The 25,707-nt window shown below is 56.8% G+C and overlaps 3 protein-coding genes across 17 annotated transcripts; 2 read left to right on the top strand and 1 right to left on the bottom strand.

The window, feature by feature from the left end:
* The first annotated feature begins 4,885 nt into the window (after positions 1 to 4,885).
* CIAO3 (cytosolic iron-sulfur assembly component 3) lies at positions 4,886 to 13,273 on the top strand. Its single transcript, XM_019648765.1, has 11 exons — positions 4,886 to 4,994; positions 6,175 to 6,270; positions 8,045 to 8,188; positions 8,509 to 8,641; positions 9,241 to 9,375; positions 9,683 to 9,801; positions 9,973 to 10,102; positions 10,796 to 10,868; positions 11,339 to 11,476; positions 11,991 to 12,148; positions 12,304 to 13,273. Exons 1-11 carry the CDS (start codon positions 4,929 to 4,931, stop codon positions 12,540 to 12,542), a joined length of 1,431 nt encoding a protein of 476 aa, XP_019504310.1. The 5' UTR covers positions 4,886 to 4,928; the 3' UTR covers positions 12,543 to 13,273.
* Positions 13,274 to 16,338: 3,065 nt separating this feature from the next.
* CCDC78 (coiled-coil domain containing 78) lies at positions 16,339 to 20,832 on the top strand. 13 transcript variants are annotated; one of them, XM_019648756.1, is made up of 14 exons: positions 16,339 to 16,420; positions 16,803 to 17,083; positions 17,390 to 17,419; positions 17,503 to 17,589; positions 17,794 to 18,129; positions 18,218 to 18,279; positions 18,385 to 18,463; positions 18,572 to 18,697; positions 18,898 to 19,085; positions 19,153 to 19,324; positions 19,522 to 19,565; positions 20,238 to 20,304; positions 20,399 to 20,499; positions 20,599 to 20,832. In XM_019648756.1, exons 2-14 carry the CDS (start codon positions 17,024 to 17,026, stop codon positions 20,708 to 20,710), a joined length of 1,464 nt encoding a protein of 487 aa, XP_019504301.1. In that variant the 5' UTR covers positions 16,339 to 16,420; positions 16,803 to 17,023; the 3' UTR covers positions 20,711 to 20,832. The 13 variants fall into 13 exon arrangements, 11 of the variants coding, with proteins under 11 accessions (XP_019504301.1, XP_019504300.1, XP_019504299.1 ...); XM_019648755.1 differs by lacking the exon at positions 16,339 to 16,420 and adding an exon at positions 16,547 to 16,634; XM_019648754.1 differs by lacking the exon at positions 16,339 to 16,420 and adding an exon at positions 16,565 to 16,649.
* Positions 20,824 to 22,958, bottom strand: ANTKMT (adenine nucleotide translocase lysine methyltransferase). 3 transcript variants are annotated; one of them, XM_019648766.1, is made up of 5 exons: positions 22,141 to 22,870; positions 21,697 to 21,801; positions 21,463 to 21,603; positions 21,197 to 21,247; positions 20,824 to 21,079 (listed from the first exon to the last, which is right to left on the bottom strand). In XM_019648766.1, exons 1-5 carry the CDS (start codon positions 22,300 to 22,302, stop codon positions 20,858 to 20,860), a joined length of 681 nt encoding a protein of 226 aa, XP_019504311.1. In that variant the 5' UTR covers positions 22,303 to 22,870; the 3' UTR covers positions 20,824 to 20,857. The 3 variants fall into 3 exon arrangements, with proteins under 3 accessions (XP_019504311.1, XP_019504313.1, XP_019504312.1); XM_019648768.1 differs by lacking the exon at positions 21,697 to 21,801 and having other exon boundaries at positions 22,141 to 22,958; XM_019648767.1 differs by lacking the exon at positions 21,197 to 21,247 and having other exon boundaries at positions 22,141 to 22,882.
* Positions 22,959 to 25,707: the final 2,749 nt, after the last annotated feature.

The raw sequence follows: 25,707 nt of genomic DNA, 5'->3' as shown, positions 1-25,707 counted from the left end.
GGGGTGGGCTCTGGTGCAGGGCCTGGGATGCCTGTGTGATGACCCCACCCACGTGCTCTGATCTCAGAGTGAGGGGCTGCAAAAACTTCCTGACCTACAAGACACACAGAGTGCAGCGTGACTTTCTGCCCCCTTCCGCCCCCCTCCCACACCAAAGCAGTGGGCTCCCTCCTCTACAATTCCCAGACCCCCCAGCATGAGAAAGACCCCCCTCTTCTGCTGGGTGCAGGGGACCCCCAGCCTACTCCCAGATGCTGAGGCTGACTTGGGTGAGTTGGGGGCCAGCCCCAAAGGAGACTGTCAGGGATGGAGGCAGGGAGCCTGGGGTGGGGTCTCTGGGAGAGGGCCCACAGTCTCACAAGCTGGAAGCTCCCCAGGCTGTGCTGCTGGGGCCCCAAATGCACAGTTTCCGGGGTGACCCTCTCACGGGCAGCTGGCCAGGCCTGACCTTCACAAACCAGTAAAAATATGCAGAGAAAACCAGCCGGGCTGCCAGTGGCTGAGTGGCTCCCTGGTCCCCGGGCCTGGGTGAAGGCCCTGGAGCTGGGGGCTCCCATGGGGACCCCCGTCCCACCCAGCCACCCATCACTATGTCACAAGGTACATGCTTCCCCAGATGCCCAGATGGCCCCCTTGATGACTTGAGGGGCTGAGTACAAATTATGAGTGCAGAGGCACTTCAGGGGCTGCTGGCAAGCCAGGCCATGGTGCTCTAATGCTGTGGCTGTGACCATAATGCTCTAACACGGCAGGCTAGAGTTACAAACCTGCTGCCATGCACCCCAGACAGGCAGATTAGCAAGGCCCCTGGAGAGAGGCGCCCTCCACAAGTCTGCTGCTTTGTGACTGGCGCTTGGCCCTGACCAGCCTCATGCCCGCTCTCCCAAGATAGACCAGGCAGCCTGGCAGTCCCAGGCCTACAGCCTGGAGGCCCTGAGATGGAGGGTGGAACTGCTGTGCCCCCATGCCCTCCTGGCTCTCTCCCTCCAGCAGCACACGGTCAGACAAAGGAGGCGGCTTCTCCGCTCAGCCTGCCCGCTGGTGCTGCTTGGTCCACTGTCCCCACAGTTGTGGCCTGCTTGAGCCTCTAGGGACTGAGGCAGGGCCAACCTTGTACACCTGTGGACAGGTATGCAGCGCACCTGTCCTTCCAAGGATCTCGAGTGTTCCTATTGCATGGTGAGGCCCTCTCCATGAGCAGCTCTTTTTGCTGCAGAGGGAGGACCCCTGGAGGATCGCCAGAGCTCTTTCTGACTCTCCTCCTCTCCCAGCCCCTGGCCTGGTGCCTGTGGAGAAGCGGTCACAGCAGGCCTCCTCATTAGCCGCTAATTGTGCCCTGTGCTGGGCCTCCCAGGGCTGCTGCCAGATCACACCTGTTGACAAGACGTGGCGGCCCCACTGGGAAGGTGCCGCATGTTGATTATGGCGCTAATGATGTGCTCATTGCTCTCAGTAATTCCCTTCAACAAATGAAACCCCGACCCAGGGAGGCAAGTCTTGCTTCATCAAGCCCAGTATGCCCCGCGGGGCTTGGGACCAAATAGCCACCAGTGACTATGTTTTCTTACAGAAGACTGCTTTCTCTGTCAAATTCTGAGTGAAGGCACCAGGACTCACACACCCCTTCCCCTGCACCCCAGCATGCAGGGCCTGGAGAATCCTCGGAGAGGTGTGGAAGGGTCTGCAGGGACAGGCTTGGGGGCTGTCCACCCAGACAGGGAGGGGCACCCATGACTGGCAGGGATCGGTGCTGATCTACCCAGAACCTCCTGAGCATGAAGACTCCCACATTGTAAGAAGACCCCTAGTTGGCCACCCTCACATTGTAAGAAGACCCCTAGTTGGACACCCACAATAACAAACTAAATAGTCCCTGGTTTATAAAGAACATGGGGGCGGGTTTGGAAGGTGAGAGCCACTTGGTTGTACGCAGATGAGCCAGGCCCCTGGGAAACCTGTTCTTTGTTCCATGACCAGGCAGGGGCTTGTGGATCCAGCCCCCTCCCCACTCCTCCCACCTGGCAGGTCCTGGGCCCCCAAACTTAATATGGGCAGCTCTCAGGAGGTGATCCTGCAGTTCTGGGGGGCAGCAGCAGGAAGCCCGCTCCCCCATGGTCCCTGGCCGCCCCTCCCCACCCTGCAGTGATGAACAGAGAGGAATCCCACTTCTGTCCAACTTCTTTAGGGGCCTTGACCCACCACACAGTAACATTGGAGAATGCAATAACCATTTTGAAATCACAGGTTTCGGAAAAAACTATTTTGGAAAAGGCAAAATACCTTTTCTTTGTTCCCACGCTGGGTTGTTTTAGTCCCGATGCACACAGGCTGACTGCCCTGCAAAGACACCTGTGGCCCAGGCCCAGCTCTGCAGCACAGCCCATGAGGCTCTCAGCCTGGACTGTGTCCCCTCCATCCCACCCGTCCCCCAAGGGCAGGCTCATCCCAAGTGGTAGGCGGGCTACGACCTGGTGAGAAGAATCCCATCATGCAGCTGCCCTCCAACCCCTGAGGATCCCACAAAAGCCTGGATATGTGGCTGTGGTGGGCTGAATGGTGGTACCCCCCATCCTAAATGATATGTCCAACTAGAACCTGTGAATGGGACCTTATTTGGAAAACGTTTTTGCAGATGTCATTAAGGATCTCTAGTTGAGCTCATCTTGGATTAGAGTGGGCCCTAAATCCAATGACAAGTGTCCTTACAAGAGAAGAGATGGGAGAAGACACACAGGAACCATGGAGGCAGAGGCTGGAGAGACGCTGCCCCAAGCCTAGGACCACCTGACGTCCCCAGAAGCTGTACACGGCAGAAGGATCCTCCCCTGGGGCCTTTGCAGGGGATACAAGCCTGTCTCCACCTTGATTTCAAATTTCAGGCCTCCAAAACTGAGAGAATTAATTTCTGTTGTTTTAAACCCCCCAGTTTGTAGTCCTTTGTTAGAGCAGCCACAAGACACTAATGCAGGGTCAATCCTTCAGAGGCTGAAACTGACACCAACCTATGGGCGGCGACAGGCAACTCTACACACTCCGTGGAAACCACCACGCCTGCTCCCACCAAATGATCAGGTGATCGATCGGCTTTGGGCAAAGGGGGTCCTGTGGGCACATCTAGGGCAAATGCTGAGTTTTGTACCTATGCCAGCTCAGGGAGAGGGGTGCCACACACACAGTCACGACATCACAGCAGCTGCCCAGGCTAGCCAGCCTGGCCATAGGAGCCATGGCCCCTCCACATGTCCTCAGTTGACCCTCGAGTTGCCCCCCCACACACACACACACATGTGCAAACTCTGGTATTGCACACGGGAAGCGCACAGTAAATACTCGCTAATGATGATGATGAAATAATTTGCAAAATGTGAGAGCAGGCACACCGGAGGTGAGGTGTCATGTTGGCACTAGAGCTTGAAGGTCTCTAGGGAACATAAGTCACCCAGGCAGGCCTCCAGGGACTTCAGAACCAACGGTTCGAACCTGGGCCGACCAGGGTGTACTTACTGGCTGGCCTCCTGGGGCCACCTTGGGGCAGCCAGGTTGAGGGGCAGCCTCTAGCCCCCTCATTTTGTAAATAGTTTTACTAAGATATCAGTTCACCTATCATACAATTTTCCCATTTAAAGATTGAAACTCATCCTGCATATCTACATGGCAAACACCCCCCTTCCAGCATTGGGAGAACCCTCCCCTGTCTCCCCAAATGGGGACCATCCTTTGCCCCCCAGCCTCAGCCAAAGCCCCCTCCACTATAAACCCTCTCCTTCACCCCAGCCTAACCGACCCTTATCCTGCCCCCAATCCCAACAGCACTTGTTACTCTCACACATTTTTTGCAAACCTACTCTGAGGCATTTCAGCGAAACTGTTTATCTTGTGCTTGTCTGGTTATAATTAGTGGGATTGTTTAGATTTCAGGCATCACATCTCAGACCATCATGCCCTGGAGGCCTACCTGGGGCAGCTTCTGGGAAAGACGATCCTGTCCTTGGAGCCAAGAGGTGCAGCTACAGGGGCTTGAGTAGGTCGCACCAGAGGGTGGTCTCGGGTCCCTGGACCATGCAGCAAACCCTCATGCATGTGTGGGAGTCAATGTCCGGAAACCCCAAGAAGGCTCTCAGGCGTGGCTGTGCCCTCAAAAATGTGAGATTACTGCATAAATTGGGGCTGAGCCTATCGGGGCACCTACAGAGCTGGGCCCAGGGATGGGCCAGACTCGACCACTAGAGTTTTCTGAAAAGCCCCAAGAAAAAGTGGTAATTTAATGTATATCTGGATTTGTCACGTTTTATACATGGCTCAAGAGTTGAGTCTGACAGCATCAGTCCTGTTTCAGATTTTAAAATCTTATAGGAAAATGGAGTTTTCTGAGGCTTGTCTCCGAAATAAAAGAGGGTGTGGGAGACCGTGAAAGGAGCTCCGTGGGCTTCCACCCAGAACCTAAGGCTCTGCACTGAGCCACGGGGTTGTGAGGAACTGCTCCCTAACTCTGTCTCTTTCATTTTCTTCACTCTTCAACAGAAACTGTTGCCTTTGTGTGCCAGGCGCTGTACTGGGTTCTTGGTCTGCGTCTGGAACAGAAAAAAGTAAGGCTGCTGCTACTGTGAGCTCCAGGGGCGGGAACCCCAAGGCCGCACACCTGGACGACAGGTGAGCACTTGGTTAGTGAGAGAGCTGTCACTCGTGTCCACGCAGCCCCAGAGCCCCGCGCCCGGGAGGCCAGGAAGGTGCAACGTGTCAGAAGGATCGCCGCTCTTCCGCGGGAATGGGCCCGCCAGCAGGGGGGGCGCGCCCTCCAGGCACACGGCCGCAAGGCCAGGCACGCATGCGCCGCACGGAGCGCTTTCCGGCAGCGTGGCGGAACAATCACGTCATTGCGCGCCGTTTGGCGACCTCTGAGCACAGCGCCCGGCGGCAGTGGGGCCGCAATGGCGTCGCCCTTCAGCGGAGCGCTGCAGCTGACGGACCTAGATGATTTCATCGGGCCATCTCAGGTGGGCTAGCTCGGGTGGGCGGTGGCCTTGCACGGTTGCGGGGGGCCTCCCGTCTCAGTTTGTGCCCCCTGAGAAATGGGATCGGAACCCAGGGACCCCGGCCCGCGCCCCCTAGGGTCTCCGGCATTCGAGACAGCTCTCCACCGACGAGGAAACCGAAGCCAGGGAGGGCAGTGCCCCCACTGGGTTACTATGTCCAAGGTCAAGTCCGGGGGTTTGGGCCAGGGGGCTCGCCGCCCCCACAGCCCATAAGGCAAGTACGAGCTGGTTATCACGTTGCCCTCAGGGCGACCGGGTTAGGGGAGTGCCGTGTACCCCTTCACAGATGGGTACACGGAAGCCGGAGGGTGCCAGGCAGTTGCCGCCAGAGTCACCCAGCTGGGGAGAGGAAGGCTCAGGATTGGGGCCAGGAAGACCCTGCCAAGCTTCTATGAGCCACAGTTTCTTCTGTGTAAACAGGTGGGATATCCCACCCCAGTTATGAGAGCAAGGGAGCTGGACGGCTGGAATCTCGCACGTGACTGCCCTGTGAATGTCAGGGTGTGTGGTCGTCATTGGAGGATATACTCTGGGAAGAAGCCAGAGCTTGCCCCTAAAGGGGACAGGATAGCTACACTTGAAAGAGGGTGTCGCCTTTATCCGGTGTACCTATCAGTTGCCACCAGCTGTGCAGGCCCAGGGCTGGGAGGGGCATAGCCTGGGGAAGTGGGGAGGGACCTACAAGCAGGGATGGCTTGGACAGGCCTCCAGCCCCGCCTCTCTCGAGATGATCCTGTTTGGGAAAGCCATGGCCAAAGGTTCTCCTAGTGATGATGAGGCAGACAGCAAGAACTCGGGGCAATAGGGAGAGAAGTGAACTTTTTTCTGGGACAATGGACACACAGGTGATCCCCAAGCAAAGCACTCCTGCCCACCCCGTGGCTTCCTCTCAATAACCAATGTAACACTGATCAGTGGCTCTCCCAGGGTGGCCACGCTTCAGGTTTACTCTGAGAAGGGTAAAGGTCAGCATTGGCCATATCTGCTTACAGGTTAGCACGTAGGCCCGGTTATCACCAGCCTTCATCTTGCTGTGACCTGCAGGGTGACCCTCAGTGCCCACAGGGTGTTAGAGCGTGCGCCTGGTGCATGAGCAGGCCGCCCCTCTTCAGGCCAAGTGTGGGGTCTCTTCCTGGTCTAGGAATGCATCAAGCCCATGAAGGTGGATAAGAGGCTGGGAAGCGGTGTGGCCAAGATCCACATTGAAGATGACGGGAGTTACTTCCAAGTCAGTCAGGTAGGTTCTAGCTCGGATGACCTGAAACACATTCCCCCGCTCCATCCAGTCATGAGTGCAGTGATCAGGAGACCTTCCACGTCTCACCAGTCCTTTTTCACAGGTCAAATTCTCTGTCAGGGAGGCCAAGAGAGCTGGGATGGCAGTGGGGGCTGGGGAAGACACAGGCTGGTCATGAGGCTTGATTTGTTCTGCAGAAGGGGCTCTTCCTCTCCCCCCCTCCGTCTCTTTGTCTCTTTCTCTCTCTGTGTGTTCTAATTGTGTAAGATTTTCCAGTTCAGACCCCGTGTTCTTCATAGTGAACAGCTATTTCCTATATAATTAAGCAGTGATAAGATCCTGATCTAATGGTGTTAAAATTCACTCTGCCTGTCTGCCATTGGGACTCTCAAGATCATCTGTGCCATCCCATGGTCCACAGGCACTAGAACCCCTTCTGAGCAGGAAGAGCCCCAGGGTGACTCTTGGTGGGGATGGACAGTGGATCAAGATTTTACAGGAGGGGCAGCTGGGTGGCTCAGTTGGATAGATCACGTGCTCTGAACAACAAGGTTGCCTGTTCGACCCCCGCATGGGATGGTGGGCCCCCCACAATTAGACTGAAAACGGCAACTGGACTTGGAACTGAGCTGCCCCCTCCACAACTAGATTGAAGGACAGTGACTTGACTTGGAGCTGATAGGTTCTGGAAAAACACACTGTTCCCAATTTAAAAAAAGGAGTTTACAGGGAGAAAGGAGAAAGCTGGCTACTCACTGGGTGCAGGAGGGGGAGCCAGCAGCACATCAGGGCTCCCGCCTAAGCTTGGTGCAGCATGGGGACTGGGTCCTTTTTAAGGAAAGGACACCTCAGGAGGGGTCCCATGAATGAAGGGTCCCATTGAGGTGGGGATGCCAGTGTGCTCCACTGTCCAGAGCAGCAGTGCTTGATTTGGAGGGAAGTTGGCAGGCTCATGGGACTCCTGCTTGGTACAGCATTGCATTCCAGGCCTTTAGGCCAATCCGACTCCAGAAGTACACATTGAGCTCAAATGGTGCCTTTGGTGCAAAGCGCAGGCCTTGTGAGCTTAGCTGGAAGGGGGTTCTCATCTCCTCAGCCCTCTAGTAATAGTCTCAGCCCCTGCAGCTCGCCTGGCCTTGGCTCAGACCATTTCTGCATTTGCAGAGGGAGTAAAGGGGCTCGGCTAGAGTCATTTGCATCTAAGAGGAGTTGCTGTCAGCGTGGAGGCTTGACTTGTACACTAAGTTCTGTGTGTGTTTGTCTGAGTCTCACTTGTTGCTGCCCGTTGCATGCCTCCCAACTCCTCCAGGTGCTGGAGCTGGGCGGGCAAAGCCCACGGGGCATAGGCTCCACCATCTCCTCCCTCTGCCCTCACCTGTCCCTCTGTCCTTCTTCCTTCATTCTCACCCTTGTCTTCTTCTTCTTCCTCCTTTTAGAGCCTGGCCTTTGGCATTTTCCTGTCCTCACAGCCCCACGATTGCAGCCTGGGGACCTATAACCCCCCCCCCCCCGCTCCCCCCCGAGGACCTCTCTGGAGAGTCACAAGCCTCCAGCTGAATTTGTACCAAAGTTAGAATTTGATGGTGCTATTTAACTGTAGAATGTGTACAAGTACTTCTGTAATAAATAACTTAAACACTTAGGGGCCCATACAGCCAGCCACCTACCATGTTGATTGTTGGTGTTGTGAGCAAGTTTCCTATAGGTTCCATTGTCCTCGTCCTGTGTCCTCGTGTAGAGGGGCCCTTTGCTTACCGGGTTCTCGTGCTTCCAGGACGGAGGGACACGGAAGCTAGAGAAGGCCAAGATCTCACTGGATGACTGCCTGGCATGCAGTGGCTGTGTCACCTCAGCAGAGACTGTGCTCATCACTCAGCAGAGCCACGAGGAGCTACGGAAGGTTCTAGATGCCAATAAGGTACGTGGTGGGTGGTCTTCGAGACTGCTGTTACACAACATGAGCCCCAGCATCCTTCGTTCATGCTGTCAAGGGCAGCCTGATCTCTCCTGGTGCCCTTTGTCCTGTGTCTCCAGTGACCCCCACATTTTTAAGTCTTGTCAGTGGGATCTCAGAGAATTACTTGTATTTCAACGATGAAGTATCGGGCCCTAAATTTTGGGTTCTATGTACATAAAAATGACACGACCTGATAGAGCCAGGGCTGCTTCCGCCAGCTCTGGCCCACTGGGGGTCTACATAAAATGTGCCAAGTGAGCGGTGTGTCCCTTGTTTCGCAGACACTGGCGCCTGATCAACAGAGGCTGGTTGTCATTTCCGTCTCGCCCCAGTCCAGAGCATCGCTGGCTGTGAAATTTCAGCTAAATCCCACAGACACTGCCAGGAAGTTAACTGCCTTCTTTAAAAAACTAGGTAGGTGGGGAACCTTGGGTGCGCACGATAGCTCGGAACACAGGGGCAAGCGGGGGTGGGGGGGGCCTCTTCACGCCTCCAACTCACTAAATTTAAACACATCACAAACTATTCTGAGTTTGACTTCAGCTTGAACTTTTTGCTGAGAGAATTGAGAGCAGTGCCTTTTGAGAGAAAACCGTGTGAATTCTGACTTTGCAGTCTCCCGACTATAATACCCTCACTCTTTGTATTGTTTTTTGAATGACTATTATTAAGACACATTTCCCAGGTCTGTGCTGGGTCTGGTTCAGAGCAAATGGCCACATGCTGTGTGCAGGGAGCGGGGCTGGGAGGATGTGGGGTGAGCCCGGTGCAGACTGATGTGCTGGGCACCATGGGCAGCTGCTGGATGCAGACGAAAGAACCCGGTTGTCACACACAAGCTTCCCAGGCAGCAGCACAGGCCATCCACAGCACCAGCGCATCCTGTGATACCAGAACCTCTTGCTCCCCGTGGCCACTGTGGAAGGCAGAGCCAGTGTTCTTGGGGGTATGGTGGGCATCGCCTTATGCTTCGGCCTTTCTCGAGGGGGCTCAGATATGTGCACACCTTGCAGGGGTGCACTATGTGTTCGATACCGCCTTCTCAAGGAACTTCAGTCTCCTGGAGAGCCAGCGAGAGTTCATGCGGCGCTTCCGGGGACAAGCCGACTCCAAGCAGGCCTTGCCCGTGCTGACTTCTGCCTGCCCAGGTGTGCTCAGCTCGACGTAGGTAGTGGGAATGTTGGGGGGCGGGGGGCTTGAGTGTGCAGCTAGAAGAGGCTAGAGATGCCTCCCAGAATGGCCCCCCTGGCAGAAGGAGTTGCCCTGAGATTCACCTTTGTCACTTCCGTTCCCCAAGACAGTAATCACGTATGATAGTGACAACAGAGCAGGGACGTTCTTTAATGGGATGCCACTCCTTATACAAGTGGGTCCACCCCCAGAATGTCACGTCACTGCTGAGCTGGTGAGAGGTAGTTTCTGATCCTCCTCTTTTGTTCCCCTTGTCGGCCTCAGGATGGATCTGCTATGCTGAGAAGACCCATGGGAGCACCATCATCCCCTACATCAGCACAGCCCGCTCCCCACAGCAGGTCATGGGTTCCCTGGTCAAGGACTTCTTCGCCCGGCAGCAGGTAACAGGGACAGTCCAGCCGTGAACAACTCAGTGTCCCTGTCTTGAAAGAGGACCCAAAGCCTGCAGCACGTGGTCATACCCTGGCCATATCACCCCATCTCACCCTAACAGAACCCCTTTACTGCTGGGGTCCGGCAGTGACTCCCTATTTCTATGTCTCTCCATGCAGCATGTGACCCCTGACAAGATCTACCATGTGACAGTGATGCCCTGCTACGACAAAAAGCTGGAAGCGTCCAGACCTGACTTTTTCAGACAGGAGCACCAGACGCGCGACGTGGATTGTGTCGTCACGACAGGTTTGGGTCCTGCCACCCTGAGCCCCCACACGCCCTGGTGTGGTCCTCAAGCCCAGGGCACAGGCTCTGCTGGAGCTGCCATCCCCTGTGCAGGGAGCCCCAGGGCCTGACAGGAGGCAGGGGCCCTCCCTTAGAGCCAGGTCGGCGTGTGCAGCTGTCCCATCGTCTCAGGGACCTGTGGCAGACGAGTCCCCCAGCACCACCAGTGTTTGCTCTAAAACAGTCTGCACAAGGAGTAGGATGGAGAGCCTTGTCAGCCCCTCTGGCTCACACTGGTCACCCCATTTCTGAGTTGGGCAGCCTCACAGAGCCTCCAAATGCTTAAAAGACAGAAAAATTAATGCCGGGACCCGGGACAGTCAGGGGATGGTCTCCCTGTATGAACATGTGCCCAGATGGGACAGGCACACTGCTGGGGGGCACTTGGGGACAGGCGTGTCCGAGCCCCGCCGCCTCACTGTGAGGGTGGTGCGGTCCTGGGGCAGCAGGCAGCTCTCCTGAGGGTCTGCAGAAGTGGAGTTGCCTTCCCCACCTCTGTGGCCGGGTTCCTCCACCCACAAGCCGGGGGGTTGGACACCCAGGCCTCAAGCGCCAAATTACAGGTTGCTAGGGATACAGATGACGCGTTCTCAGACGTCCTGTGTTTCTACTGAGATCCTAGCTGAAAACCTCTCTGCTGTGGTTCCATCGTAGGAGAAGTCTTCAAGTTGCTGGAAGAAGAAGGGGTCTCGCTATCAGAACTGGAGCCAGCCCCCCTGGACAGTCTGTAAGTCACTACCTGCCATAGTAGATGGAATGAATGTACATCTAGAGTTGGAGCGCTGTCGACATTAGGGGTTGCACGTGTCTTGGCAGGCAGCAGAAGCACATTGGCAGTGGGCAGTGTTCCCCTCCCTTCCTCTTCCCACCATGGCTTTCTTCTGGTTGGTTCTGTGCCTGCCCTGTTATCTGTCTCGGTGTCCACAGAGGTAGTCGAGTTCATAAGATGGCCTATGGATTGTTAACTTGTCATCAAAGCTGACCCTAAACTTGACACAGGTCTGAGCTCCGCAGAACAGGTGTCTTGACGGAGGGACAGTCCTCTCCCTCCTGAGCCACCTCCTGACACCAGCAAAGCCCCCAGAAGTCCATGACTTGTTCCCACTTAGAAAGCAAACCCCCTCAACTATGAGAGACGGAAGTCATCCAGAAGCCTCAGCAGACAGCAGCCCCCTGAGGCTTTGACCTCCTCCCCAGGTGCAGCAGCGTGTCTTCCCAGGAACCCACCAGCCATCGAGGTGGGGGCTCAGGGGGCTACCTGGAGCACGTGTTCCGGCATGCAGCCCAGGAGCTCTTTGGAATCCACGTGGAGGAGGTCACCTACAGACCTATGAGGTCAGTGGGAAGGGCTGCAGCTGGGGCAGCCTTGGCCCTGGGTCCCCTTGCTGAGGTGGGCTCGGTAGAAGATGGCAAGCTGGGTTTGGTGCAGACCTGGGGCATTTGGCAGGAGCTGGCCCTCTTCTCCAGCTCACGTAAATGGACCACAGCTCTTTGGGCCTTGGTGTCCCCATTGTAAGGGGTCAGTGTCCCCTGCCCACACCACAGTAGTCCAGAGCCCCAAGAGGCTGGTGGTGGCAGGGCGGTGTGTCCGGCACAGGATGTGTCCCCACGGGACATCCCATCCCACGAAGGGAGGGGCTTTGTGTCTGACCTCATCACACCACACGGCCGTCCTGGGAAGTGTGTTACCATCCTTCAAATCAGCAAACCAAGGCTGGGGGTGAGGTCACCTGGCGACTCGTGGAGTAAGCTTTCTGCCCTGTCTGTCACTGTCCCCCATTGGGAGCAGGTGAAGTTGGCAACCTCATCTGTGGGGATGGGGACGAGCACGGTCTCTTCCCACCTCCAGGAACAAGGATTTCCAGGAGGTGACGCTGGAGAGCGAGGGCCGAGTCCTGCTGCACTTTGCTGCGGCTTACGGTTTCCGCAACATCCAGAACCTGGTGCAGAAGCTTAAGCGAGGGCGCTGCCCATACCATTACGTGGAGGTCATGGCCTGCCCCGCAGGTAGCACAGCGGGCCAACTGCAGACTGCATGGGGGCCCCTTCTGGGACCAGTGCTGCAGGCAGCGTCCCACAAGGCAGGAGGGACGGAAGTGGGGCCCTTACTCCTGGCATGCGAGCACCCCTCCATGATCATGCCCTTGCCCATTCTGCCACAGGTTGCTTGAACGGCGGAGGCCAGCTCAAGTCCCCTGATACGCCCGGCAAGGAGCTTCTCCAGCACGTTGAGAGGCTGTACAGCATGGTCCAGACAGAGGCTCCGGAGAATGTGCCTGGGGTCCAGGAGCTGTACAAGCACTGGTTGCAGGGTGAGGACTCGGAGCAGGCTGACCATCTACTGCACACGAGCTACCACGCAGTAGAGAAAGCCAGCTCCAGCCTCAGCATCAGGTGGTAGGAGGGCCCACCACAGCCAGGGCCAGCACCCCTGGGAAGGCTGTGCCGGGTCTCCAGCAGGGAAGTCACCCCGAAATGCAGGGTGAACTGCAAAGATGCACTGGAACCCGCACAGGGATGGGACTCAGGACCCGTAGCCAGTCAAGGTGACCTCCAGCCTGCACTTCACTTGGACTCGCCGCACAGGAGGCCAGAGGTTCCGCAGGCCCACGTCCGTGGGCAGTGCCCTGGCTCCTCCTGGTTGTGGTGGCCCAAGTGTGTGAGGATTTTAGCCAGTCTCATGAGGAGCTTAAGGCAGAGCAAAAGTAAGGTGCCTCTCCCCCATTTCTAGAGTTACCCCTGAAGCTAGGGTGTGGGTGGGCCAGACCTGCTGGGCTGGTCAAGCTTACAGCCCAATATGGGGAACCCGATTGCACTTGGCAACAAAGGAAAGGGGCACCCAGCCCACAGCACCCCATACTGGGGAAGTGGTGCCACTCCACCTGGAAGTGGATTTTCATTTTGATTAAGCTGTGGCCTCTGGGGCCCGAGAACCTGTGTTCTCTGGGCCATGTTCCAGATGGGAAGAAGGCTGTCGGTGCCAGGCCTCAGTTACCTCTCCAGCTGAGTCCTATCTCTACCGCTGGATGCCCACTTACCTGGTGGGGGAGGGAGAGAGGACAGACTGGGCATGGCCTGTCAGGCCCCTCCCCACCAAGCTCGACCGCTAATAAAGAGACATTCCTCTGGAAACTGCTTCTCTCCAAGAGCTTCTGCCAGCATTGAAAAAAGGCCTTTCAAAGCTTTATTCAAAATTAAAAAGTCCTGTGTACCCCATTAGGTTTTTCCCAGAATCTCAGGTGTCAGAGCTCAAGTGTGTCCCAGAGAGGGGCCCTCATGTCCACCACCAGGAAGTACCAGAGTGCCCACCCTCTCAGGCTGGGCAGCCCATTGGGCGGGGCTGTGGAAGGCTCCAGAGGCGATCCTCCTATGGGCCCAGTCACCCCAAGGGTTGAAGAAGAGGGAACATGCTGCCTGGCCCCTTGGCAGGTCCACAAGAGGCTCACTTCAGTTAGGGTGTGCTTAGGAGCCCCCCGCTGCAGGGCCAGGAGCGCCCAGGCCTATGGCTGCAGTGGCTCGGCCATCCACTCAAAGCACCTTCAGGGCCTTAACTGGGGCCACCTTCCTCGTAAACTTGCATACAGACTCCTCTCTGGGAGAAGGGACACCATGGGGGCTCGAGGGGAGCTGCTGGGCAGGTGTTGGCAGAGGACACTTACCTAGCAGCTTCTCCACCATGCCAGTCAGCCTAATAACTGGGTCCCCCGACACCTCTCTCTCCATGTCCAGATGACTTCCGGGGAGGCCCCAAGCCAACCTGTTCAGAGTGCAATCCATGGGGAGAACACAGGGTCTCCCAAGACGCACTGGCTCAGACTTTGCCATATGTTCCCAGCCTGCCCCATAGGAAGGCCCAGTACACCGGCTAGAACATCACCCTCGGGAAGGGGTTATAGAGGAGCTCCTCAGCCAGAATGGATAGCACTGTGGGCATGTCTTCCTCATCCCTCTACTGGAATAACCACAGGCCCTTGTCACACTTTATCTGAAGGCCAGAGCAGAGTAGGGGCTGCCCTGCCCAGTCTAGACCCTGAGGGCAGCCATCCATGAATTAGTGCTACAGGCTACCCCATTCCCTATTCAAGGCCACTAACCCCTTACCAGTGGGAGCTTCAGCCAGTCAGCACACCCCAGGATAAGTCAGGTCTGGTCACCCTGGGCCAGTCATGGCTGACTGCCCCTGCTGTGCCGCCGCTGGGTCCCAGTTCCCCCACCCTCCAGCCTTCACCAGTGAGAAAAATGGCCGCACCTTGGCACATGGCAGCTTGGCCCTCACTTAAGTCATTGCAGAGCTCTACTTTGCGCAAACTCAAGGTTGCCCAGTGTATGCTCATGGCCACAGAACACCTGGAGAAAGGAGGCACTTGGGGTACACAGCACTGCCATAGCGGGAGGTACTCCCCGCAGCTGGCCTGGACCCTCCGGACCCCAGCACCCTCCTGTGTACCCCCTCACCACACCCAGTCTGCCCTGTCCTGCCTGGTGAGGGTTCATTCTGCACTCCTGGCATAAGGCAGGTAGGTATACAGCCTGTGGGTTGTGCCAGGAGGCTGGACCCAGAGAGGGGAAGGGTTAGGCAGCTCACTGTCTAGGGGTGCCCAGGGTCTCCACCAGGCTCTGGTACAATCTATCTGCTAAACTGTGCTCTCTAGGTGCCAACCAAAGCTGTCAGGATAGCGCATCCCTGGGAAGGAGGGCGGGTCAGAGAAGGTGGGGTCAGAGGGAGATAGGGCAGGGTGGGCTCGGTAGCAGAAAACAAGGCAGGTGGATCAGAAATATTTGTCTTCCCAGTGGAAGTAGCTCATGTGGCTGACCGTGTGGCCGTGCGTCAGGAGGCAGTGCACATGGATGGCCCCAAACTGTGGCCAAGGGGCAGGTGGGCGTGTGAGGTGGCGGACAGGGCGCCCTTCCGGCCCTCCCTGGCCCGCGCTCACCCAAAGCTTCTCGCCGTGCGCCAGCGAGTGAGTTAGAGCGCCTGTGCGCTCGTCTGCGCCCAGCACCGCCAGACCCGACCGCAGACGTGCCAGTTCCGCGTTGTCCCTGCAGATGGGTGGGAGCAGGATCACACCCAGTCCGGGTGGGGTAGGGGCAACGCCCCCTAGCCTTAGCCTGCCCCAACTGCGCCCACCAGTGGTGGTGGTTGGTCAGTACCATAGCCTACGATCTCCAGCAACTGAAAGGGACGGGAGTTACAGAGAGGCGGTCGTCCAGTGGGCCCCCATTTCAGAGTGCCAGGTCTGGCGTGCACAGTGCGTCGGGCAGGCCAGGAGCAGGAGGGAGGTAGGGGAGATTCAGAAATTAGTGAACGTGCCCAGTACGTATGGAACAGTTAGGCACCAGAGGAAAGGAAAAGAGGAGGCAGAGGCAATCCTAACCCCAGGGGAGACCCGAGATACAATCAAGGAACCCTAAATGCCAAACCACCAGAGATTAGAAAACAGAAGGGTCTGCTCCAACGAGGGTGGTCGGAGAGCCTCTCGGAAGGGGAACTGGCTGGTCGCCCACCAAGATTACCTGGGCCCACAGCTTGCCCTCACCCTCACCGTGGGCATGGCTGTGTCCACGGGCACAGCCTCCTGCGTGTGCTCCACCATGACCAGATACACATAGTTGTTTTCAAGCACAGGGATGACCTTGACCTCCAAGGTCGCAGAGTTCAACCACCCGGAGCCTCCTCCAAAGTAGGCCCCCAGCCTTCCGAGTCCTTTCCCTCTCCAGACCTGAGGCAAGACTGTGAACGGGAGAGATCAGCTCCACATACACACTGGGGGCCAGAAAAGAAGCCCCGCTTTCTGCTCCAGGAACTGCCAAGTGGAATCCCTACTCCAGGTTCAAGCTGACCCGAGACGCCATCCCCTCTCCTCCGCCTGCGGAAGGCCCCTCCTACGCTGCTCTTTGCGGTTTTTCTCTAGGCCACGCCCCCTACCAAGCTCCGCCATCAGCTCCAATTGTGGTCCTGGTAGGTCACGCCTCCTTCTGTAGGCCCCACCACTATCCAGGCCCTCCCCTCTCAATCCCCCAGTCCCTAGGCACCACCTGTCGCAGCACAATTCCGGCCCCCGAAAGCCCCCGTCCCGGGCTGCCTACTTACCTGCAAGGGTTGCAGCAGCCGGCTACACGAACGAACTGAAGGACACCGGACAGACCTGGACGGAGCGCAGCGCTCGGCTCAGCCAGCGGCAACCGCCCCCAACCAGCCCGGCCGGAACCTGCGCGCGGCGGGGACCCAAGCCCAGCGTTGGGAGCGCGCGTGCGCTGGAGGGAGCCCACGCGTGCCCGGTGAGGGCCGCACGCAGGTCCATTCCCATCGCGCCCGGCGCTACCGCACCTCCTCCGCGAAGCCTTCCTGTGTTCTTCCGATTTCCCCGACCCCTGATTGGGACGTCTGCGTCCCCTTCCCTCAGGCTGGGGGTGCGAGATCTGTCCAGTTTGATCGACTAACCGTCCAGGCCCTCAGCAAGCACCGGAGGCACATAGAACGCAACTAATGAGTGTGAGAACCTATACGGTAGGACAGGGCACCCTGCGTGAGAACAGTAACAGCAGCGGCAGCTCCCTTCCGCGCGCGCTGTCCCACACCTGCCTGGGTTGGGCGCTTTCAAGCATCCCTGCTTCCACTTGCGTCTCGATAAATGCAGGGGTGTTGGTCTGCACTTCCCAGGTGAGGAAACTGAAACCAGAAAAAAATGAGTCACCATATATGGAAGGAACTGAGAGTATCCCCCAACTCCCCAACCACTGAACTGCCCTGTCTGTTACTGTGGGCGGGACGCCCAAGAGACTCCTGGGAGGCCTTGGCAACGCAAGCCACAAGCCACGGTGTCGCAGCAACAGGCCAGTGAGGCTGCACTGGGCTTGGGGCAGCCAGAGTTCCTTTTGCCTATGGAGCGCGTGACAATCCCAGGCCCCAGGCCAGGGGACCCACCTTGGACCATTGAGAATGTGAGTCCTCCCAAGACGCTGCTGCTTCTGCCATGGGGTTGGGGGTCCTCCCTGTCCCCTCAAGGGCCAGGAGGGGTACAGGTTCCCATGTCCTGGGCCTGATCCTGGCCATGGGCCCAGCTCCCCCAACTCAGCCAGGCTGGATGTGTGGGGGTAGATGGCTGATGGCTCCATAGGCGTGGAGGCCACAGTTCAGGCCTGAGACCCACCTAGGGGATGGTGGTGGTGCCTCCCCAGGTGCTGCCAGGAGTCCCTGGGAGTACCCCAGCCTGGGCCACCAGCATTAAGACAAAGCTTCCCTCATAGGTAGAGCTGAGTGAGGAGCAGCGGCTGCAGGTGAGTGTGAGGGCCCTGGGGAGCTGGCAGAAAGGAGGGTGCCCACAGTAGGGTTCCACAGGCACCACCCTGGCCACCCACAGATCTCCAAGGAGCTGGTCGACCTGCAGATCAGAACCCATCACCTGCAGAAGCAGCACGAGGCTGAAATCTTTGAGCTGAAGAGTGAGGTGGGCACTGATGTGCGCCCACATGTGCCAGCCTGAGTGTTGTGGGTGGGGGTGAGTGCACCCCACGTAATTGTACACATGCAGTGTCTTGAGCCCTCGAATGTCCCGCACATGCTGTGTGTCCTTGTGTGCCAAAAGTGGATGTTGTCTTGCCCCAGGGGGCTTGACAGGCAGGTACACCTGCTCACCCTGGTCGCTCCACAGGTCCTGCAGCTGGAGAGCCGGGTGTTGGAGCTGGAGCTGCAGGGAGAGCATGCAGCCATGGCAGAGACTGATCCAGGACACCGTCAGGTGCCTGCACAGGAGCTCAGGCGCAAGGCTGGGAGGCAGGGACACTCCGACCACCACAGAGTCCAGGTCACCATAAGTGCATGGCTGGGTGAGCTGGGTGAGAGCCAAATAGGGGTGCAGCAGGGGCACAGTGATGCTGGGACCCACTCTCCCATACAGGTGCAGTCCAAGGACTTCCAGATCCCTGAGGACAAGCAGCAGAAGCTGAGGAATGGCGTGTGTAGCCACCTTGTCCAGGGGACTGTCCAGGTTTCTCCCAGCCCCGGGTTGGGGTAGGACGGGGGACCCAGAGCTTGGGGATCTCATCTGGGCAGCCCTGTGTACCCCAAAACTGCAGGGAGAAGAGAAGCAGGCACTGGAGCAGCACAGAGCCCAGCAGCAAGCACTGGAGATGCAAGTGTGAGTGGCTGCCTCACCTGTCACAGTGCAAGAAACAGCTGTCCCCTAGGGGCAGAGGGAGTCCCCCACCCTGGGTCCAGCTGAGCCTCACACGCATGTCCACAGGGCAGCCCTGGGCCAGCAGCTGCAAGGAGCCCAAGAGAAGGCCAGGACAGCTGGGCAGCGACTGGCTGCACAAGCTGTGGTGAGGCCCAGCCGTACCCACTTTGAGATCTGGGGGGTGGGGGTCCTAGAAGCTCAGCAGAGGTCCACCTCGCAGAGCACATAGGTTCAGGGCCGCCTCCACCCGCAGGTGTTGTCCACCTGCCAGGGCCAGCTCCACCAGGCTGAGGCCGAGAACAGCCGCCTGCAGCTACAACTCAAGAAACTGAATGAGGAGTATGCCATCAGGCTGCAGCGCAGCGCCCGAGCACTGGCGGTAAACACTGGGCAGGGTGACCCTGGGGTGGGAGGGAGGCCTCTAGGTTCCGGAGAGCCCAAGCCTGGCCTGGGTTTGCTGGGCTGCTTCAGAGACCCTGTGGGCCCCTCCTACTACACTGTTGGACCTGCCTCATGAAGGGGATTGGGGGGAGGGGGCGTGGGCCTAACCAAGCCCTGGCCCCACCCCTTCTCCTCCAGGAGTTTGCAGATGGTACAGGGCAGGCACCAACAGCAGCTGCTCTTAGGACCTTCCTGGAGAGTATTCTGGAAGACATCCGGGCCGCGCACCACAGCCGTGAGCAACAGCTGGCCCGGGCCGCTCGAGCCTACCGCAAGCGCCTGGCTGATCTGAGCCGAAGGCATGAAGAGCTGCTGGCTGCCCACGGGTAGGCTCCGCCCCTGAGACAAGCATCTGGGGTGGGGTGGCTCTATATGACTTGGCATGTGGCTTAGTGTGCAGCAGGTACTGGCGGACCCCAACAGGGCACCTGAGATCCCCAAGGCTACCTCTGATACAGCCACAATGGACCTGGAGCCACTGCTCCTGCACCTGGTTACCGAGTTCAGCCACCCGCAGGAGGACCAGACAAAGCTGGAGACACAGCTTCAGAAGCTCCAGGCCCAGGTGAGTCCCTCCCTGCCACCCCACACTGGCCTTGGGGCCCAGAGCTCAGTACTCTCTTTAGGACCCATCCCAGGCTCAGTAAAGCCCCTACCCCAGGGCCTCTGAGCAACCTACCTTGATCCTTCGACCAAGAATCCCCATCACAGAGGACTCAGCCCCATCACAGAGGACTCAGGATGCTACTCTTGTTCTTACAGAAAGGACCTGGTGAAGCTTCCCAGGGGGGCACATCAGAGCCACAGTGAGTGACCGGGTGTGGTTGTTGAGGGGACTTGCAGGGGGGTCATTCATTTATTCCACCAACCCTTTTAACTGCTGGGTTGCAACAGTAAACAAGGAGGACCGTCTGTGCCCGCAAGTCTCCGTCTATATGGGAGACGCTAATAATTACAGAAAAGCCAAGTGCCTGGGGTGAAGAGGGGCTCTGATGGGAGAGGGGCTGACCTCGAATGGGAGGGTCAGGGAGAGCCCAAAAGAAGGGATGTTTCAGTTGAGCCTGGAGGACAGGGCAGGAGCAGGCTACCTGGTGTCCTTTACAGCCCTTGCCTCTGGGCCTCCATGTTTCCAACTGTGTAATGGGCAGATGCTTATACAGGCCCACCTCCCAGGGTTTTGGGAAACAAGTGCCCAGCACGAGGGGACTCCCATCAGCATCCCTAAAGACACTGGGGTCACTGTCTAAGCTGACCTGTGGCTTAACTCTCCCTGAACAGCCCCTCTGGGCCTGGGCTGCCCTGCCCACGCTCCCCACCCCATGCACAGATGGCTCCAAGACACAGGCAGGGCCCACAGTGGCAGGACAGGCCCATGCTGTCCTAAACTCACCCCCAGGGGGCACCAACTTGAGCAGGGTCACTGGTCGGCGCCTGGGCCAACGTGAACCCTCATGTCCACCCCCATTCTCCTCTCACAGGGACCTGGGAGCTGCATCCTGGGCCCAGATCCACCAGAAGCTCCAGGATTTCTCCCGTGGCACCCAGGTAGTGAGTGGGCAAGTCCTGAATGGGCGGCCCTCCTCACACGCTGTCCTGGCTTATGGCCTATGTCCCCCCCCCCCCGTCGCCCCCATACCAGGCAGAGTTGGAAAAGGAGCGGGCACAACTGCTAGTCCGGGCCGCCACGGCTGAGGAGCAGCTTGCCGAACTCCAGGAGTACGTAGACCAGCACCTAGGCAGGTAGGCTCTTGGGAAGGTGGGGCTGGTGTGGGTCCCAAACACCAGCGGCCGGGCTTGTCCACAGTCAGGCAGGTGACTAAGCCTGGTCTCTCTGAGCAGGTACAAGCAGGAGATCCTGAGGCTGAGGAAGCTGGTGGGTACCAGGGACCCCCAGAAAGTGGGGGCTGCACCTACAGCCAAGTCTCAGCGCCCAAGGACCCGCAGCCGCTAACTGGTCATCAGATAAGCTCGGAGCACAACTCTTCCTGGCCAGCATGAAGCCCTCCCCACAGCCTCACATTGTGGAGTCGTTCCACCCAGCCCTTTACCCAACAAGAGTCAGGATGAAGCTCACTGAGTCTTTATTGTGTTCACATGATCAGCCAGCCTGAGGATCAGGGGCCCTAGGGACCGAGGTAGAACTGGGTGCTGAGGCAGCCTGCCCAGCTGGCCCGCCGTTATGCATGTCATAGGCCCAGACGCGGTCCAGGCCCTCACCCACCACAGCTACAGGCTGCCAGGTGGGGAGGGGGAAGCGCCCCGACACCACACGGGCCCCTTCAGGCAGCTCCGCCTGCAGTTTGCTCTCCAGCAGTGGGAGCTATGGGAAAGAGTAGGAGGGTGGGATGGGTAGGATGGAACATGGCTGCCCCCTCCCAGCTCCTCCAGGCCCAGCCCATATGCTGAGGTAGCCTGGACTAGGAAACCCCAGACCTACCACACTGGGGGCCAGGAACACAGATACATTGTGGCAGTCCCTCAGGCTCACCTGTGGGAAGAAGAGGTCATCCCAGTAGGGAATGGGACCCCAGCCCTCCAGGGAAGAGGTCTGGTGGGCATGGGGTTACCACGGCTTCTGAGTGCCAGCCCCAGTCCGCCCAGGTGGCAGGAGCACCTGGGGCTGTCAGCAGGGTGGTCAAGCCAGAACTGGAAGCATGGAGATCAGGTGTGGGGTTTGAGGGGGTCCAGGACTCCCCAAGTTACCTTCCAGAGGTCCTCGCGGTGGTAGCTGACACAGCCGGCACAACCTGCCCTCCAGGCATGCAGCCGAGCCAGCCCCACCAGCCATGGGTTCAGCTCGTAGCCCACGGCTGGGCGTAGACCGCACCTGTGGGCAGCCAGCACCTGTGGATACCAAGAGACTCAAGACCAGAAGGTGGGGAGGTGCGCTGGCAGGAAAGAGCAGTGAGGGCGGCCCCCCCCACCCCCATTCCTTACAATCCTGCCGTCGCCAGAGCCCAGGTCCACCAGCTTTCCAGAACGGCCTCTAAGCAGCGACAACACGTGCTCCACCTGCCGCACGCTCGCCCCAACATAGGGTACCTGGGCAAGGAGGTGGATGGGGCTGGGAGGGCTAGTCCATTAGCCACGCCCACTCCTCGCAGGTCTGGTCCCCAAACTTGAATCACACTGGGCAAGAGGCGGAATCTCCCTCCTGGGCTTCCTTAGCAACGGGCTGTCCTGCCCCACCTGAAGCAGGCACCAGCCCACCTTCCGGCTGGCCCTGGAGTGCAGCACCCAAGCCCTCCTCTCACACCCCGGTTTAGCTCCTCAATCCCGGCGTCCCTAGCTCTGTCCCCGCCCACAGGCTAGAGCCCCGCCAGGAGTCCCTACTACCAGCCCAGGCCCCGCCCCCATGGGAACCGCCAAGCAGGAACTCACCTGCAGCCGCAGCGGCACCCGGCGAAAGCCTGGCTGCAGTATCAACGCCCACACGGCGTAGGCGGCCAGACCCGAGCCTGCTGCCACCTGCAGCAGCTCCAGCGCGCCCAGTCGCCGCTCACGTAGCTCCGTCAGCGCCTCGCCCGGGTCGTCCTGCTCCATGTCTGTGGGATATGCAATTCAGGGTTGTGCCTTCCCAGGTCCAAGACCCTCACACTTACCGGCGGCGACGCCGGAAGTGGCGACGCCGGAAGGGGCGGGCAGAGCGCCGGGCTGGCCCTTGCGCTTTCCGCTCAGGGCCTCTCCCTGGCGCTCACCCACAAGTATGGAGATCGCAGTGCCCCACGGGGTTCTATAGCCAGCAGCTAGACCCTGTGGCACAAAGATACCCCCCCTTGTCTCAGAGCCATTCCTGCCACTGTCCTTTTAGTTAAGGCTACCAAAAAAATTGTCATGGGATACCCCCTAACCATCTTGTACCCAAGCAGAAGCCCTCCTGAACTCTCATCACACTCAATACTTTCCTGCCAATCCTCTCACCTGTGAAATCCTCTTGCTGGCTGCTCCTGGCATAACTCTCACTGTATTAATCTTGACCTGCTAGTATTCCTCTACTGACAAAAACCCCTCACCAATGCTTGATGCTTACAGGTAGATCGCCTTTTGACTTCCTGTGATAATTTTTTTAAAATTATTTTTTATTGCGAAATACACATTTTTTAGAATTAGTCCCTGTGATAATTTATAGGAAAGGTCCTTTAACCAATGTAGATTTTTCATGGTTTACTGATGGTTCTTTTTTTTTCTTATTGGGGAACAGCCACGGTCAATGGTTACACATTGTTTACATGCTACAATGGCATAGCTTACTCTTTTAAGGAGGGCACAGCTCACAGTGGCCCACTGCAGGGATCGATCTGGCAACCTTGGTGCTATCAGCACCATGCTCCAAAGGATGAAATAGTAAATATTGGGCTGGGTAGCTATTGTAACTTCTTTTGAAGTAATTAAGGCAGCACCTTTGCCTCTGGCTACCTCTGCCCAACTAGCTGAATTATATATTCTTACTCTAGCTTGTACTCTAGCTAAGGGCAAAACTGTAAATATTTATACCAGGGGTCACTATGCCTTTGGGGTAGCCCATGACCTTGGAATGCTATGGAAACAAGTGAGGTTTCCTTACTTCTAATGGGATACAATTAAAAATAGCTCTTGTGTCCAAAATCTGTTAGATGCCATACTCCTACCAGCCGCCTTGGCTATTAAAATACTTGGGCATCCCAAACTTGCATCCCTGGAGACTAAAGGAAACCATCTCACTGATATATTTCAGCCAAGAACACTGCTCTCAATAGAACAGTAGCCAAACCTCTGTCATGGTCCAAACGGATGTTCCCCTAAATGATAATTTAGAGAAATTGACTAGAGATGCTCAAAAATTGGCCCCAGAAAAAGAAAAAAAATATCGGAAATCTAATAACTGTTGGTTTGATAAAAAGAGAGAACTCTGGCTTCGGCCAAATAACAACCCACTTCTGCCAGAAATTCTAAAATTCCCATTACTGACTATTGTACATGCATTGAATCATTGGTCTACTGATAAAACGATAGCTTTTATGAACCAATACTGGTGCGGAAATATTAATAAGGCCACATAAAGCATCTACTTTTCTTGCCCCACCTGCCCAAAATACAATCCAGGAAAACTGTCCACACCACCTCCGAACATTTTAAATTGCCCAGTGGACCATTTGAAGTTTGGCAAATGAACTTCATTCAGCTATCCCATTTCCCATGGGTACACATATGTTTTGGTAATGACTTGCCTTTTCCCATTGGGCCAAAACCTTTCCATGTAGACAAGCTACTCTCTTCAGTGCCTAATCTTATTGGAAAAAGTCATCCCTACCTGGGGAACCCCTCTTGAACCCATTTTACTGGTCAAATGTTATGGCAAGACTGTTATTTGGCCAGTTCTATAGCATTTCACTGAGCTTATCATCCTCCTGACACAGGAAGGCAACTTCCTGCTGGTAAGTCAGTCGGGTTGAACTGACCAAGAGCCAGCTGCTAATACTTATATAAGTTCCCTAAGGACACCTGTCCTAGGGTGACCAATCAGCATTAAAGGCTCCAGGGTCACTAGCCACAAGGATCTGCTTACAAGGGCCGAGGAATTTTCCTGTTGGCTTTGCCTGTGCAGTCAAGTTCAGAGATGACCTCTATGTGACCTTTTCTTCATTTTAATGCTACAAATCACACCCAGGGGTAGAAATTTAACATGCTAATGAAACATGCAGAGCACTAAGAAGCATTTAGCCATATTGTGCAGGCGCCAAAAAAACCTGCTTCTACATGTCTAGACGTAGTTTTCTTCCTGCCTAGCTCCCTTTAAAAACCCTGCCCCACCTTCCCTTGGGGAACCACCTATTTCTTCCCTTTCACCATGCAGGTTTCCTTGTGCACAAACTTAATAAAACTTCCTCTTTGGCCACATTAGTGTCTGGTAAGCTCTCTTGATTTCCATGCTGGGAGATTGCAAGGATCCGGGGAGCTGTCTTCAGAAGTAGTTGAACAAACCAATGGCGTCATCAAGATTCAATTGGCAAAATTTGTGGAAACCCTCCAGCTATTCTGGTCAAAAGCATTGCCATTGGTCCTTCTAAATCTCAGATCCATCCCCTTTGGAACTCATAAATTCTCACCCTTTGAGATAGTCACAGGGTGCCCGATTCATCCAGCCCCTGCCTCTTTTGATCCATAGTTGATAAAAGGAGATATACTTCAATATTGCAAAAGCCTAATTATGTCCGTTGAAAAGAACCGTTTTAGTTTGCACATGGATAAATTCTTCTGGAAAAGTAGAGACCCAATTGTCGCGTCCCTCACAACAGGGGCAGTGGGAGAACGAGAGAGGGCGGCAAAGGGTTAAGAAATAAAAGAAACAGCAGCCAAGAGTTAAATGAGTGTGGGGCCATGGGTCTCCAGCCTCAGAGGACCAAGAGCCCCAAATTGGGCCAACACGCCGCTTTTATTTCTCCACATACCCGGTAGTGTTGTTCTCTCCACAGTCTGTGAGTCTCATCCCTGAGAACTTGCTCAAGCCAGATTACCCATGCCTGCAAGCTGCTATTACCTGAGTCTGCCTGTGGTGATAAGACAGATGCTCTGCCTTCACACACCCTATACTCATACAACCCCAGGAAGATAAGATTATTATGCTGAGGACAGGTACTATCACACCATCAGGTCACTTCCCAAGCAGGTTGAGGGAAGGAATGTAGCTACAGAGGTAGAAAACCTCCAGTCTCTTTGGGGGCGGGTGAGGGCCCATGCCCACCTCCATCAGCCCCGAGCTTTCTCCTGATGGCCCCCATGCGACTGTGCCTGGCTTAGGTTGTTCCTTCCTCGAGGCATCTTATCTGTCATTGACTAACCAGCCATCCTTTGAGGTCAAGCAGGGAGACACAAGGTGTATGAGCAGTGTCCTCAAAAGGGTCAGTTTAGGGCCGGCGAGTGGCGCGATGGTTAAGAGCTGGCTTGGGATGCCAGAGGGCCCCGGTTCAG

The sequence above is a fragment of the Hipposideros armiger genome, unplaced genomic scaffold, assembly GCF_001890085.2.
Source record: "Hipposideros armiger isolate ML-2016 unplaced genomic scaffold, ASM189008v1 scaffold_126, whole genome shotgun sequence".
Lineage (NCBI taxonomy): Eukaryota > Metazoa > Chordata > Mammalia > Chiroptera > Hipposideridae > Hipposideros > Hipposideros armiger.
This window is presented reverse-complemented; position numbering and strand designations above follow the sequence as displayed.